The following is a 16,289-nucleotide window of genomic DNA, read 5'->3' on the forward strand; positions in this document are numbered from 1 at the left end:
TAATATCTTTAATCGGTTTAATACGAACTTTGTTATCCCCACAGATAAATGTTATTCCTCTACCACAATAGCTGCCAGTCTGCCTGTTCCGTTCGTCCGGCAGGGTCTCCCAGGCCTCCCCCTGCTCCGTGCCGCCCACTGCAGTGCCTTGTTTTGGGGGTAGCAGCTCCCGTGTGTGCCAGGAGGACAGGGGTCTGGCACACTTCAGTGTTCATGCTGTGGCTGGATCAGTAGAGGAAGGTGGAAGCATGTCCTGATCCTGCCAGCAGCAAGGAGCAGGTGAGTTTTCTTTTCCAGAGAGGTAAGGAGCATCGATGAGGACACAGCTTTTTATTTATGCGGAGCCAGAGCCAGCATCCCTGCGGTGATTTGCTCTCCAGGGAAGAACCTAGAGTCTGTTGTACCTCTGCTGTTGGGAGGACTGAAGGCAGGGACTGGGATGGAGCTCCTGGCGCGGGTCGCACTGGTTCCTGGTGCCGGCACACGTCGTTCAGCTCCTGCTCCTCTTGCTCCGGGCCCTGCCTGCTCCCTGGCCTCCTGCAGAAGGGATGAACAATGCGAAATCACTCTCCAGTCCCGGCCAGGACTCGCTGAATAAGTTGTTGTGATCTCGGATTTCAGGCTGCTGTCAGTGCCGAGAGGTTTGGGGATGGGAATGGCACTTCACTCCATCTGCCCTCCGCTAATCCCCAGACAAACGCAGCTCTTCCATCTGTGCAGCCGGAGCCGCCGAGCCCATCACACCAGCCACTTAATCTAAATGGCTTTGGCCAAAGATAAGGTCATTAATTACACTGGGATTAGAAAACAGTACAGGCTTGGCGTGGCGTGGCCGCCATCAGTTAAAGTCCTCGGTGCCCTGGCCTGGCTCAGCGTCGCAGCTGCAGAGCTCGAGTTGGAAGAGCCCCGTGCCCTCGCTGATGGGGCATCGTCCCCATGGCACTGCCTGTCCCCGGAGTCCCCTCACCCGGGCACCGGTGTTTCGGCACGGTGCTGGGGTGGGCTCCTGACCCCAGCCACCGGCAGGGCTGGGTGCCAGGCGGAGTTGGTGACGCAGGTCCCAGGGGTCACTGCCTGGAAGGAGAGCAGGGGTCTCGGAATCACAGAACAGTTTGGGTTGGAAGGGACCTCAAAGATCATCTAGTTCCATCCCCCTGCCATGGGCAGGGACACCTTCCACTACACCAGGTTGCTCAAAGCCTCATCCAGCCTGGCCTTGGACACTTCCAGGGATGGGGCAGCCACAACTTCTCTGGGCAACCTGTTCCAGTGCCTCAGCACCCTCACTGTAAAAAATTTCCTCCTTAGATCTAACTGAAATCTCTCCCTTTCAGTTTAATCTAAATTGAATTTAATCACAGCACCCAGCACAGCCCAAATCCTCGCTGCTGGCAGCGAGAGGTGCGTGGGCAGCATCCCCCCACCTGCACCCCCATCCCGTCACCAGCCCCTTCCAGGGCACCGCATCCAGCTTGGCCCCCACTCGCTGCCACTGCAGGAAGGTCGTGCCGGCTGAGCCGCGCGGCTCTCGCTCACAGCAGCCCAAGTCCCTTTGCTCATCTCCGATCCAACATCTGGCCATGACGTTCTAGGACTTGTGCCTGCTTCTGCTTCCTCCACCTTCTGGTTCCCTTTTCTTACCGTGTGGGGGCTGTAAAATGCTCCGATCTGCTCATCCTGCAGGAAATCTCACCCGTGGGGTGCTGCCCTCGGCCCCGCGAGGTGCTGCGTGGGCGATGGCCAGGGCTGAAGCTACAGACGTGGCATGAGTTTGGCCTCAGCCCTCCCCTTGTAAGGAAGAGGCAGGGCCATGGGGAGCTGGGCTGTGGCTCTGTGCCAGGAGCTGACTGGCACTGTGGCACTGTGGCACAGCTGCCATCTTGCCTGGCACCGGTGACCAGCTGGTGTCTGTGCCCATGTTCGCTGATGGATTGAAAGGATCCGGCTGTCCCTTCTCTCCTGTTGGAGGTCCAGGGTGGTGACGCTGGCTCGGCTCAGCCCACCCCAATTCCCACACTGTGGGGACAATCCTGTCTTGGTGCCTGGGATGGATCTGGGGACCATCGAGGGACGGTGTCACCTGGTGATGGCAGCTCCTGCAGACATGCGGCAGCTGCGGCCACCAAACTGAGCCGTGTCCTGGCCTCACCTTCAGTTCCCAGGTGGGACTGAGCACCAGGGGGATTTAACGAAGCCCTGGGTAACGGGCTCGGTGGGAGGGAGCCCTGGGGGTCTGCCTGGGGTGAGCAGGGCTGGAGGTATCGCTGCAGTTGCAGCGCTGGTGGGCGAAGGTAACTAATGGGGAAACTGAGGCACGGCTGGTGCACAGAGTTGCTGTGAGAGCTGCCAGGGCTGGGAGCAGGGCAGGGCGTTTCGGATCGTGTGGCACATTGGTGCCTCGGTGACATTTTGAGGGAGTGCAGGGAAATCGTGTCACAAGAGCCAAAAATAAAAGGAGCCGTTGGCCGAGGTTGTGCAACAGCGTGTGTGTCCTGTGCCGCGCGCGGGAGTTCGGCAGCTTTGGCGGCAAAGCCTGGGTATGTGCGGCCGGATCCTGGCACCAGGCCTGGGAAATGCCAGTATCCAAAGGACTGGAGGCTGCCAGGTCTCGCCTGTCTTTGTCCCCTTCTTGTGCTGCCCGCGAGTCCACAGGGCTGCCGTGGCTGGGGGGTGCGGGGCCATGCGGGGCTGGGGACACGGGGGCTGAGCAGGGCTGCGGTGGGCAGGTGGGCGGGATGGGTGTCCCTGTGTTGGCACCCTGAGCAACTCAGTGGGGGGGTCCGGAGCTCAGGGGGTGTGGGGATGGGACTCTGCCCACGCGCCCTCCAGCACATGCTGGAGACAGTGGTCGTCACCCATTGCACAGGTGGGGAAACTGAGGCACGGGCATGCCACCAGAGAGCCACCTTGCACGAGGGCTCTAGGGTCCTGGTGTCACACGTGGGGTGCCCGTCACCCCCCAGCAGTGGGGGGGCCATGTGGGGCAGCGAGGGGGTCCAGCAGTGCTCGGCGGGAAAGGGCGCGGGAAGGAGACCACCGTCCGGCTGGCGGGACACCAAACCCCGGGGGACTTGGCCCCGTGCCCCAGCAGCGCGGCCGCGGTGGGTGGCAGTCCTGGGGTGTCCCCATGGAGGGGTGACGCAGCCCCCGCCAAAGGCTGGCGCGGAGCCCTGTGCTGCAGGGTGCCCGTCGGGGCCTCCCCAAGCGAGGGGGCTGCGGGTGGGGGGGCCGAGGCAGAGTGGGTCCCCCCACGGTGGAATTGGGACCGAGGGGGGCCGCCAGGGCCGCTTTGTCGCGGTGTCACAGGGCCACCTGCTGGCAAAGGCGCCGGCCGTGGCCACCAGTAGCCTCCCCGTGGCCACCAGCAGCCTCCCCGTCTCCCCAGGTCCCCCAGTCCCCCCAGACTGCATCTGCTGGGGCAGCGGGACAGGAGGGTGCCCGGGACGGGCTGGTTGGGGGCAGCCAGGGGAGCACCCTGGGGACCAGCCCTGGGCCATTGTCCCTCCAGGAGCCCCTGGTCGCTGGCAGCATCACGGTTGGGAGACGGGATTTGTCCCAGCAGGATCAGGTCCCCAGGGTGTCACGGAGCGGGGACGTGGTCCCTGGGGGGTTCAGCCCCAGGGATGTCACGGACGGGGCGCTGGGTGGTCCCGGTGCCCCCCAGCCGGTGCGGCACAGGACAGGACGCAGCAGAGATGGCCCCGCGCCGGCCGCGAACAGATTAAATGTCGTTTTATTTCACACTCAAAAAAAAATGTAGAAAAGAAGAGGTGAGTGGAGATTTAATCGCTCAGATTAAAAATCTGCCAGGTGAGACTGAGCCGTTTCCACCAGGGTCAGTGCAGCTCTGCAGGCGGCTTCAGTCCTCCTCCTCCTCCTCCTCCTCCTCCCTAGCTGAATGCTCAGGGACGAGGATGGGGACAGGGGTGACACCTGCCCCTTTCCCCCTCCCCAAGGTGCCCACCGTGCCGTGGGCACTCACTGCCACCGGCCCCATCGGTACCTCCCTGCCTGGGTCCATCCTGCCCGGCCCAGCACCCCTGGTGCGGTGTCCCCACGGTGCCACCCGCACCTCGTGTCCAGTAATTGGGTGCTGATTTTGGAGGTGGGGATGGGAACAGGGGGCAGGAGCACATGTGGGGTGGCCTTGGGCCATTTTGATATTTTTTTTATATATTTCTGTGTGTTTCTTATTGTCCCTTTTCCCTCTGTACAAAATAAGCGGTATGGTCATGGGCGTAGGTGACACGATGACGGTGCGGGGGGTCAGGGCTGGCTCCGGCGGCCGCCCCGCGCTCACTGCAGCAGGGCCCGGATCTGCTTGGACGTGGTGTCATCGTTGAGGTGCCGAGTGGTGTACCTGGATGGAGAGGGGACGGTCACCCCGCCGCACCCCGACTCGCTCTGCTGCCGTCCCACGGCACCGTTCGGGGATGCCACATCCCACCCCGTGTCCCCCGGCCCCCTGGCTCACCTCAGAGCGTTCAGGAGCCCCTCGGTGCTGGTTGAGGGTTGGTCTTTCAAGACTTTGATGCAGCCTTTCATCTGGTGGGGGGAGTGAGAAAGGCAGTGAGCAGATGGATGCGCATAGGGGGCTGTCACCTTTCCTCCCCATCCTCCTCCTCACTGTGGAGAGGGGATGAGTTCCCCTTCAGACCAGCTCAGAGAGAGACGTCCCCACAGGGGACATCCAGGGAGAGGGACCCCCAGGCATCCCAACAACGTTGGGATGACCAGGACGGCTGTGCCCCCCGCCCCGATGCAGCCCCTGCCACTCACGTCAATCTTGGAGGTCTTGGCGAAGGCCCCCACAGGGTGGACGTGGTCGTAGAGGATGATGACGCCGACCATCACCCGCATGCAGAAGAGGAGGGTCTCAGTGTTGGTGAAGCGGCTCCGGTACTCCCTGCACCAGGAGAGGGGCTGGCTGAGCCTGGACGAGCGGCACCGGGACCCTGGCACCAAGGTGTCCCCCCTCCCCGTGCGGGGTACTCACGGGGTCTCCAGCATCACCCTGCAGACGCAGGCCATGGTGCTCAGGCAGTCGGTCGTGTCCTCGATCGGGAGGGTCTTGTTCTGAAACCCAACAGGTCCCGGCTGCCGTCTCCCCTCCCTGACCCTCACGTGGTGCCGGGGCTGGAGAGGGGCTTCCCCCCAACCCCGAGGGTCTCCCCCGGCCTTGCTCACCTCCGAAACAAACTTGGTGGTGGCATTGCTGAGCGTTTTGAGCATGGGGGTGGCCTCGGCATAGAAGAGGGACATCCTGTTGGCCATCTCGTTGTTCACCTCGCTCTCCGCGTCCAGCTTGGGGGGAATGATGGGGACTGTTGGGGTGGCCGACCCCCCCTGAGCTGTCCCTAGTCCCGTTGACACCCCTGGGGGAGGCCATCCTGGGCTGGGGGGGGACGGCATTGCCCTCTCACCTGCAGGTTGTTAATGCGATTTCGGCTGATGGTCCTTCTGTAGTAGCTGAAGTCGTTCTGGATGGCGGGGTTGGTCATCTGTCGAGCGGAGACCCACATTAGGGGCTGGGGTGGGGGCTGCAGTTGGCTCGGTGTGCCCGGGGCGAACCTTGGGGTCCCGAGGGGTCGCAAGGGACTGCGCTCGCTCACGGCTTTTGCAACCCCCCAGCTGTCGTCCCACCCGGAGGGGTCACGGGGAGGTACCTTGAGCTCGTCGAAGCTGAGGGTGAAGTGGAGGATCTCGGCGAACTGTTTGGCTAAGGCTTGCTCCCGCTCCAGGTGCTGGGTCGGGGCGTACGGGGGGCTGGTGAGGGCCTCCAGCAGGCTCCGCAGGGCGTTCTCTGGGGACGAAGCATCACTGGTCCCCCTCCTGCTCCTGTGCACCTCCCCAGCTCCGGGTGGGGAAACTGAGGCACGGGGCAGCACGGCATCCGCACCGGAGCAATCCCCATGACCAGGGGTTCCCCCAACCTGCCCCATTCCTGCATCTGGGGAGGGATGCGGGGTGCACTCGGGGGACGCGAGGAAGGGGCACGGGAGCTCGGGGCGCTCACCCAGCCGCAGGGAGAACTCATAGAAGCGCTTCAGCTTGGCGACGAGGGGGCAGACGGCGCTCCAGGCCCTCTCCTGCAGCCGCAGGTCCCCGGGGTTTTGGATGGCCTGTGGGAAGAGCACCAGCGCTTGCCCTGAGCCGTGGCGGGTGGGTGGGTGGGTAGCGGGCACCGGGGCTGCACCCACCTCTCGGATCTCCTGCCCGGCGCCCGTGTAAGACTGCAGCTCCGCCAGGACGGCCTGTGCCTCCTCCAGCACGGCGTTCACCTGGTTCCACACCGCCGTCTCGGCCTCCGTCGGCTGCGCATCTGCAGGGCAGCGCCCCGGGGAGAGAAACCCGGAGGGCTCTGAGCGGGGCCCCGGGCGGCGAGAGCCGGAGTGGGGGGCCAGCACCCCAACCCACAGCTCTGCCGCCAGCCCGCAGCCCTTCCTGGAGGGTTTCTCCCCCCCGGTCCATCTGCTTGCCCGAGCTCGAGCCAAGCTGTGGAGCGAGGGCAGGTTGGGGCGAGTCCTGGCTGCCCCGCGACCATGGTCCTGCTCACGGGAGTCCCCGAGCAGCCCCCAGCCCCGGGCTGGCCCCAACGGGCTGCAAACTGCCCCAGGGAAGAGGTGTGGAGCCATAGCCCCCTGCCCTGGCAGCTGCGGTCCCCCCTCCCCGGGGAGACCCCCGGACGGCGAAGGTGGGGCGGGGGAGGACGTCTGGGATGGGCGCGATGCGATGGGCAACGGGTACGAGAACTCAAAATGGCGTGGATGTGGAACTCAGAATAAGTACGAAACAAAAAAGGAAAATAAAAATCCCATCTCACTTTCAAAGTCAAGGAAAAAATTAGGGCCTTGGTCAAGTTCGTTATAAGTCAACACTTTAAGAAGGTTCCCCATGTGAAACCTGCAAGAGAAGAAACAAGAGGAAAAAAGCATGATGGTGAGGTGGTGCTCGGGGAAGAGGTGCTGGGCTGCGGGCAACGGCTGGCGGCGGCCAGAGCCCCCGTCCTCCCCCCGCTGCTCCCCGGGGGCTCGGGGTGCTCCCGGCCGGCCGGCGGTGACCCCACGCCTGCTCCCGGCCCCGGGCTGCAGCCTCTTCCCCCCCGCGATGGCGATGAGCGCTGGCGATGGGGTGATGGAGAGGAAGGAGCGAAGGGAGGAGAGAGCCGCCGGGCTCCGGCGAGGAGGGCGAAGCGGTGAGCGAGTCCCCGAAATCTTGGCTATGGCGTCCCCCCCTCTCTAGCTGTGGAGCCAGCCCTCAAACAGGGGGTCCCAGGGAGCCCCCCAGCCCCGGCGCGGGGGGCTGCGGAGGGAGCTGGAGGCAGGCGAAGGCTGCACTGCCTCGAAGGAGCCCCAAGGAGCTGGGAAGGTCCCTCGCTGGGGGAGCAGGGTGGCTGCGTGGCCCCAGTCCCCCCCACCCCCGTCCTGGCTATTTTGGGCCGTGCCGGTGCGGTGAGCGGTGCGCGGCCCCTCCTCGCCGGCGCCGGGGCGAGCGGTTGTGCCGCACTATTTTTACCCCCCTCGCTCTTGCTCTGAGCTGCGCCCCGGGAGGAAGGGGGGAAGAGGGAGCAAGGGGGGGGCCACGGGGCTGTGCCGGGTCTGGCATCCTGCCACGGCCGCCACCATCTCCCATATGCCCCCATGTCCAGCTGGGAGGTCCCCGAGCCACGTTCTTCCGTCCCAGTTAGCTCAGGCCAGCGGAAAGCTGAGGCAGATCCCCCCGGGTTGAACCCCGATCCTCATCCCTCCTGGCATGGCAGGCGGCACAGATCCTTCCCTCCTCCTTCCCTGTCATCCCAGAGCCTCCAGGCTGTCTCTGCCATGGGCACATGCCACACGGCCACCCAGTGCCACCGACTGTCACAGCAGCAGCACATGCCTTAGGTCCTCACGGGCCTGATCCTGCTGCCAGGACGTGTCCTGCACCCCCGCCACTCGGCCAGGGACATCTCCCCGTGCTTTCAGGGATGGGGCATCTCTCGGGGTCCCGCTCCCCTGCCTCACTCAGCCCTTCGCGGGGCACATCCGGGGCCACCCCGAGGCACCTGGGGACATGGGGCTGCTCGGGGACACCGTGCCTGTCCCCATCTTCTGGAGAGCAGCCACCGTGGTGGCCCCAGCCCCAGCCCCCTCCCTGCGCCCACCCTGCTCACGGGACTTACTTTCAAAATCCAGGAAAAAATGAGGACAGTTTTCTAAATCTTTGCCCAATACCTTTATCAGGTTGCCCATGGCCAGCAGACCTGAGCGAGAGAAACAGAACAGAGTGGAACAGCACCAGTGCCGCCAGCCGCGCACCCCGGCACACCCGAGCCCCCGCCGCTGCTGCCGTGACACCTACCTGCACCCGTCCTGCCCGGCTCCGCACCCCGCGGCCCCACCGTCCCCAGCCCGCACCTTCCCGGCCGGCGCACGCGGGTGCGAGTGTCCGCCGAAACGTGGCGGCTCTCCCCGGCGCTTGTGCCGCTGCCGTTTGCCGAGGCGGGGAGGGAAGTGGGGGCGCAGGTTTGCGACCGTCACGCTTCCTGTGGGCGCCCCTGGCTGCGTCGCCTCCCCCGAGGCGCCCCGGTTTCCCCATCCTGCACACGGCTGGGGGACGGGGGGTTGCCCCAGGTGACCCCCATGGGGTCACACCAGTTCCCCCGGGTGATGGGGCTGGGCATCCTCCATGGGCAGGGAAGGAGCCCAATTGGGATTTCTGCCCCACAGACCCGGTTTGGGGGTTTGGCGCCTGTGCCGGAGCATCCCACCCACCTCACAGCCACAGCCCTGGCTCCTTACCTCGGTGCCTGGTGCGGTGGCAGCGGCTACGGCAGGAGCAGGGGCTGTGCCACCCGCCCAAATCACTTCATGGGCCAGCGGGGACCTGTGGGCAGGAGAGTGAGAGGGTCAGGCCACCCTGCCAGGCACCTCCCCACCCCGGGGACCCACCAGTGGGTGACCAGGTGGGGAAGTGTGGTGGGATGCCAGCTGCCCCCGCCCTGGCTCCCAGCCTGGCATGCTGCCACCGGGCTTCACCTTATTTGCCTTGATTATGTTTTTATTGCCAGCAGTCAGAGTTGCCAGGATCTCACCAGGCACTGGCTGAGCATCCCCTTCCCTGCGCACCCCTCGAGGGACCTGCCTGTTCAGGGACACCCCCGGGGCTAAGCCATCTGTCCCCATCTTTCCTTGGAGAGGCCGAGACCCCCGGGATGCCTTTCCGGGTGCTGCTGGCTGGGTTTGCTCTTTCTGCACGCTGCGTGAAGATCCCTTTGTGCCACTGATGAGCCATGACCCAAATCCCACAGGCTCCAGGATGCTCCCCTGCTTCCCCTGTCCCCCATGTTTCCTACGGGGATGTGGGGGGGGTCGGGGTTGGCCCCACGGTGTTAGTGAGCTCCAGGAAGCAGCTGCGGGATTCAGCGGATTGTAATTAAGAACTTGGGCTTAATTAATGTGGCTGGGAAGGGGAGAGGGAGAGCTGGAGGAGGCAGCAGCGGCAGAGAGGGATGGGGTGGCCCTGTGCTGCCCCCCAGCCCAGTGCTCCCCACTCAGCCCCAGTGCAGCCCATCAGCATCAACAGTGACGGCTCTGCCTTCCTCATCCTTCTCCTCCTCCTCTTCCTGGGCCCGGTAAGCAGTGGTTTTATACTGGATCTTCACGGGATGCACCAGCCCAATGCTGAAACACAAGCTGCTTTTGGGGAGTCAGAATGCCCAGGTTCCTCACCGCACACTCCTGCCTCAGTTTCCCCACGTGTGGTGGGTGCTCGTACCCTGCAGCAGGGCATAAAGATGCCCAGGGCTACCACAGCCCAGTGACCCTGGGGTTTGTCCCACAGGGTTCTGGGGTGTTTTGGAGGGATGCTAGACTCTCTGGGGTGATGCTGGGGTGGTCCTGGGGTGCCTGGGGCAGGTGCCAGGGTGGGAGACTGGCACCCACTCTGCTTGGCCATTTGCACACACGCTGCGATGGGCGTACAGGCGGCCTCGTGCCCTCACCGCAGCTGTCCTTGACGGGCAGCTTGGGGCTGGGATTTGTCACTGCTGAGCTCTGCCTGTGCCCAGGGAGGGGGCACAGATGGGTCCCCACGGCCCCCAGCGTGAAGACACCCCGGAGTGAGGTCTGAGCTGTGGCTCAAGGGTTTGGTGCTGGGTGGGGGGATGGAGATCGCTGCAGCCCCCCCGGCCTGGAGGGGCGGCTCTGCTTGGGGCTTAGCCCTGATTTACACCGTTTCCTTGGCCCCTGGGTGCCCGCACCCGGCGGTGGTCTTTGGCCTGGGGAGCCATGGCACGTCCCCCCAGGTGGCTCTTGGGGAGGGCAAGGGGCTCCCTCCAGTGTGGGTGCCCATTGCTGTGAGGCTGAACTGGGGGAACTGCACACCCCAAATCCGCTGGGAAAGACACCCCATCCCGGGATGCTCCAGTGGAGGGGGTGCGCTGCTGGAGGAGGGCTGCACGCAAGGGGCGCGGGGCTGGAGGCAGTGGGGTCCCCCCCAGCCACACCCAAGGTGGTCCCAGGTTTTGTCCCTCCATGTGGTGGCCCCTCCACACCCAGCCCTGCTCCAGCTCCCACTCCTCTCCCCACTCCCCCCCAGCATCCTGCCCCACAGGGACCCCACGTCTGGTGTCACCTCCATGGGGACATCCCAGCTGATGGGGTGAACCTCCCTCTCCTGCTCCAGGCAGGGCCAAATCCTGCACTGGGGAGCATCGCTTCCCCCCAGCCGGAGGTGCCCAGGCTGGCCATGCGGAGGGGGCAGCAATGTCCCCTTGGATCAGGCCAACCCCACATCACCCCTGTTTTGGGGCTGTGCCCCTTTGCCGCCGGTGCAGCATCACTGTGGGCACTGCAGCCTGGTGCAGCGCCGCACCCCCGGCCGGGGGCTGAGTGCCCTTTCCTCTTGGCTTGGCTTCACATCCCGCGGCCCCCCCATGCCCACTGGGCACCCACTGGATGCTGGGTCTGGAGCCCACCACCACCACCGAGCCCCTCCTGCCATTGCCCCCCCACCCATGGCCATGCTGGCATCGCCGCAGCCGGTGCAGGATCAGACACACGGTGCCTGGAGGATTTTTCATGGGGGCACCTTATCCTGGGAACCGGAGTGCTGGGGCCAAATCCTGCCCCACCCGGGGCAACCCCAGCCCTGCCCAGGGTGCGGTTGGGGCTTCTCGGGGCTGTCACTCCCCCCCCAGTTTGGGGACCTCCTGGGCTGAAGGGAGGTGCGTGTCCCCCCCATGGGGCTGAACCCCCCTGAATGGGGCCGGTGGGGTGCTGGGGGCCACCCCTCTGCCTCGCCGCAGCTGCAGGCGAGCGGCAGGATTTACCGCAGGGCTGCCGGGGAGCGGAGCCGCAGCACCCAGCCGGAGCGGGCGAGCACCCAGCCGTGCCCCCCGCACCCACCCAGGGCCACCGTGGGGCTGCAGCATCCTGTTAGGGGGGGGCCTGCACCCACCCCATCATCCCCAGTCCTGGGGGCACCCAGCAAGCATGGGTGCACTGGACTAGGGGGGTGAAAAGGGAGAAAGGGGGCACCTACGAGGGGCCGCTACCAGTTTGGGTCCCCTGGGAAGGCAGCCAGTGCCTGCCACAGCCCCCCACCCTGCTCTCAGGCCTGGTGGCACCCCCATCCCCGTCCCCCCGTGGGGACCCTCGCTCACCGTGGCGGTGGGGAGCTCCAGGCGTGGGCAGGCGGTGGCTGCCGGTTGTCTGCGGATGGTGCCGGAGCGCGGGGTGTCGGGGAAGAGCCGCCCGCCGCGTGCGTGAGCCGCCCTGCGCCAGCTGCTGCCGAATGCACCACAAAGACCACCATAGCCCCCCGGCCCCCCCCACGCCACTGGTGACGGTGACGTCTCAAGTGTGAGGGAGACGGGGATGCTTAACCCCCTGTGTGCCGGCCGGCAGAGCTCTGTGGCCTGCCCTGGCGAGGGCTCTGGGTGGCACTGGGGTGCTGCTCCCTGGTTTTGGGGGATGTGGTGGCACCGAATGGGTGCCTGTGCCCCCCCGCCCCAACGGCGGAGCCAACCTGGCTCAGCCCCAGCAGTCTGAGCACCCGCTGCCTGCTCCAAGCAAAGGGAGAAAAGCCCCAAATTTTCCTTTGCTCCTGCCCCAGAGCATGGAAACATCACTTCCCCCCAGCCCCCCTCTCTGGGGAGGGGGACAGTCACCAAACCCACCCGGTGCCACTGCCGTGGGGCCAAACCAGACACATACCTCTGGAGCCCCATTTTGGCAAGGTGACACCATCCATCCCCCCCTTGGCTCCCCGCCCCGGGGCCAGGAGGGGTTCGGGTGGTGGGTGCTGGCACAGAGGGGGTCCCGTGGGGGCGATGCTCTGCCTGGGAAGCTGGGAAGCAGGTGGGGAACCCCAAAATTGGAGTACTGCTTTTCCACCCCGCACCCCCTTTTCCCAGGCCAGTGCTGGGCATCACAGGAGGGAAATCAAGAGGGACCCCAGTGTTGTGGTCACCCCAGGTCTGGCTTGCCCAGCAGCACCCAGAGGTACCCCCCAGGGACATGGCATTTCTGCACAGCAAAGTGTGGCATGGGTGCCCACCCAACAGCATCCCAATGCTAGCCAGGGGACCCGGCACCAAACCTTGGCCCTGGGGTGCCACGGGTAGGGAAGGGACCTGCTCCAAGATGGCGAGTGGCTGGGCAAAGGCTGAGGCTGCTGGTGAGGAAACGCCAACGAGCAAGAAATGAGCAAGCGAGTGAGAAATCCACGTTTTGCTCCAAAACTCTCTGCGAACAGCTCAGCCCCAAACGCTGCCCGCAGCAGGGCTGGCACTGGATCCCCCCTGGGCACGCGTGTGCCACCCACAGTGGGGCTGTGCCAAGGAAGAAGCCACTTGAAGCCCATCCTGATGTCCCAGCGTGTGCCCATGGCCCAACAGCCCTGTGGTCGGGCCAAGTGGCTGCTGCCCCGTGTGTCACTGGAAAAGGGGGGACTTTGTGGGGGTGCATCAGCCGTGAGCCCTGTGTTCTGTCCCGAAGGGACAGTGTCGGTCCCCGTCCCCAGCCCTGCCCAGCTGACCCCACCCGGGGTGATGAGCCCTGCCCAGGACCACGTCGGTGGGACACTCATGGGAGAAGAGTGGCACAGGGTGCCAAGCACCACAGTGTCGCAGCCGGGTGACCTGGCAGTGCAGAGGGGAATAAGGGCTCCCCGTGGCTCCCAGCAATCTGAGGGGGCTGATGTGGCTGCAGTGGCCCAGGGCAGCGGGGGGCTGTGGCTGCGGGGTCCCCCCCTTGGGCACAGCCCCCCCGTGCCGTGCAGCCCGCAGCCGCTGGGGGAAGCTGCAGCCCTTTGCATTCCGCATCGCGGCCGGAGAACGAGGTTTTTAGGAACCGATGAGGCCCCGGCAGCTCTGCACCCCGGGAACTCCAGGGCAGGGGTTTGGGGCGATGCGGGAGCGGGGAGCAAAGGGGTGCCACGGAGCCAGTGCTGTCCGCAGAGCCGATCCATGTACCCCCACCCAGCCTGGTGCTCCCGCTGCAACCCCAGGGCCAACATCCCAGTTGAGCCTGAGCTCATGGTAGGGTTTTGGGGTGCTGTGCTCTGGGTGCTGGGCTCAGCTGGGTGCTCCGGCCTGTGTGCTCAGGGCCACCAGTGCCACTAGCCCCCCCATGAGCCCAGGAACCTCTCCAGCACCAACACTCGGGGTGTCACAACCCCAAAAATGTGGACACCCTGGTACCCCACAGCTGCCCTTGTCCCCAGCCCCAGGGCATCCCTGTCACATCCCTATCCTGGTGCTCCCCTGCCTCTTCCAGCCACCCTCTGCCCCTTCAGCACACTCTGTCCCATGAGCTGAGCTGTGCCAGCCTCAGCCCTGGCAGCCACGCTGCTTCAATTAAGCCCTCATTAATTTTTCAGTCCCCCTGTGCACCCTGGGCGCGGGCGGTTCGCAGTGGTGCTAATTGATGTCTTCTCTACTTAAGCATGTAAGAACCAGCAGCGGGTTGCTCAGCTGGCACTGGGGGGGCTCATCCCCCCATGCTCTTGGGGAGGCTCATAGAGAGGCTGTGGGGCCAGACAGAGCCATGTGCCCAGCGCCTGGCAGAGGCTGCTGGAGTGACCTGAAAGCCGTGGGGCTGCATCACCCACCTCAGTTGGCATCCATGCCCAGATAGGGACACCATGCAGGGATGTCCTGTACGGCTTGAGGGGGGCGTCCTGGCCCTCCTGCCCCTGGGGCGGGTGGGTGACAGATCCCTGCAGCCTCGCTGCACGCACACAGCTGCAAATATTTATGTCTTTTTGCAAACCAGCCCCCTCTCGCCTCTGGCTGGGGCAGATTCTGCAGCTTCATGCAGCCACCTCCACAGTGAGGGTGGGCACACCCACAGCAGGGCCAAGCCAGGGGATGCTGAGCCATGGGGAAGGGCAGAACACCCTGAGGCACCCCACAGCCCTGGTGGGGACCGGGATGGGGACCAGCCCTGGCTGGATGAAGACATCATCTGGGCTCCCTGGCCACCGGCTCCAGAGGGGCTGCTGTGGGCAGGCCCGGGTGGCACTGGGATCACAGTGGGATGGTCAAGGTCACCAGGAAGAGCCACCAGCAATCGCCATGGAAAAACTCCGTTGGGTTCTGGAGAGCAGAGCAGTTTTCTTGGGTCTTTCCCCTCTGCCCTTCAGCGACGGCTCTGCCCAACAAGGAGGACCGAGGAGTGTCCCAGTGTCCCCTTGGTTCAGGCAGCCCCGGGCCCGTCGCTGAGTGCCTGGCAGGGGGACGCAGGCAACATGGCCCTTGCTGGCCCTGAAGCCCACCAAGAGAAGGGGATTTTGGGGTGCTTTGGGATCAGCCACCACCAGGGACAGGAGCTGGAGGTGGGTGAGTGGGACAGAGTGAGGAGGAAGAGGAAGCAGGGAAGCAGCAGCAGAGGCGGGCAGGAAGGGCAGGGAGCACCGGGGGGCTGTGCTCAAAGCTGGGGGCCAGGCATGCAGGGCCGCCAGCATCCCTGGTGCTGAACTCAGGCCTCCCCCGCATCCCGGTCCCAGCATCCTCCCCAGCATCCCGGTCCCCGCATCCCCTCCACTTTCCCCTCCAGCATCCCCCAGCGTCCCAGTCCCAGTTTCCCTCCCAGCATCCCAGTATCCCACCTCGAAACCTCCCCGCAGCCCCTCCCTGTTGATTGACAACGTTCCCAGCCAATAGGCGAATGTTACTGCTGCCGGGGGGCGGGCGGCCGGCGGCTACAAGAGGGGCGGGAGCGGCGCGGGCAGAGCCGGCGGCTGGACCGGGGCCCCTCCGCTACCGGCACCGGCTGCGCGCCCCGCCGAGCCGCCGCCTGCCCGCGCCGCACGACAGGTAAGGGCCGTCGGGGCCGGAGCTGCCCCTTCCCGGGGCTGGGACCCGGTCCCTCGGTGCGGAGCTGCTGTCGCGGCAGGTGCCCGGAGCCGCGCTGTCCCCGGGAGCCCGTTGCAGCGGGTGTCGGGACTGGTGCCCCGGAGCTGCGCCCCGGGTGGGCAGAGCAGCCCCCGCACCCACGAGTGCTGCCGCCCCCAGCCCGGCCACCCCATCCATCCCCTGGGGCTGGGCCCTGCGCCCCTTCCCTGCTCCCTCCCAGGGTGCTGGTCTGTCGGGGTGTTGCTGGGTACCCTGTGCTGGCCAGGGTGCAGACCTGGGGGGGACACCTGTAGTGACCCCAGTCTGTCCTGTTCTGGGACTGGCAGCCAGTGACCAATGATGATATTGGTGCTTTGAGATGAGTGGTTCATGTCAAGCGTGTGACAGCCCTTCTGCTGCTGTCCCCTGCACTGGCACGGCCTGTGCTGGGTCCTGCTTGGAAAAGGGAATTGAGGTCTGTGGACCGAAGGATGCTCTTAAGCCCCGGCCTCTTTGAGGGCTTCACTTGCAGGGTGAGATGTGGGGCTTCTGGCAGAGGTCCTCATTGCTGTTCCCTTGTGGGAAAAGCTGCCCCGTGTGCGGGTGAGAGGCTGCACCTACCTGCCAGTGTGGCTGGTGGGAGATGCGGGAGGACACGAGCACGGTACGGAGTGGGGATTAATGGGTCCCTGCAGGTTAGAGCCGGACCGTGGTGCCGGGAGCTCTGCAGCCGAGCTGGGAAGCACTGTGCTCCGTGGGTGTCCGGATGGTTCCTCAGCTCTGGCTGCTGAGGGGTGGTGGGTTAGTGCCACCGCAGCAGACGGTGACAGATGCTGGTGGGATGATGGGGCAGGAAGCAGGCTCTGCCTGTGGGATTAGCTGGGAGCAGGGCTGGCTGGGAGCGTGAGGAGCCTGGCATTGCTGTAGGGGGAGGCTTGTGCCCATCGCAGGGTACCCTCATGTCCTGCAG

At 65.3% G+C, this 16,289-nt stretch overlaps 1 protein-coding gene across 4 annotated transcripts; it reads right to left on the reverse strand.

Annotated features, from left to right (window-relative positions):
• Positions 1 to 4,296: 4,296 nt before the first annotated feature.
• On the reverse strand, positions 4,297 to 8,231 carry LOC104380454 (CYFIP-related Rac1 interactor A-like). 4 transcript variants are annotated; one of them, XM_086626107.1, is made up of 10 exons: positions 8,162 to 8,231; positions 6,201 to 6,322; positions 6,017 to 6,122; positions 5,667 to 5,803; positions 5,424 to 5,501; positions 5,188 to 5,304; positions 4,997 to 5,076; positions 4,780 to 4,906; positions 4,475 to 4,545; positions 4,297 to 4,360 (listed from the first exon to the last, which is right to left on the reverse strand). In XM_086626107.1, the coding sequence occupies exons 1-10, from the start codon at positions 8,229 to 8,231 to the stop codon at positions 4,297 to 4,299; spliced, it is 972 nt and encodes a 323-aa protein (XP_086482233.1). The 4 variants fall into 4 exon arrangements, with proteins under 4 accessions (XP_086482233.1, XP_086482230.1, XP_086482231.1 ...); XM_086626104.1 differs by having other exon boundaries at positions 4,475 to 4,595; positions 4,776 to 4,906; XM_086626105.1 differs by lacking the exon at positions 8,162 to 8,231 and adding an exon at positions 6,824 to 6,935.
• Between the last annotated feature and the right edge of the window lie 8,058 nt (positions 8,232 to 16,289).

Source organism: Tauraco erythrolophus, chromosome 24 (genome assembly GCF_009769465.1).
Source record: "Tauraco erythrolophus isolate bTauEry1 chromosome 24, bTauEry1.pri, whole genome shotgun sequence".
Lineage (NCBI taxonomy): Eukaryota > Metazoa > Chordata > Aves > Musophagiformes > Musophagidae > Tauraco > Tauraco erythrolophus.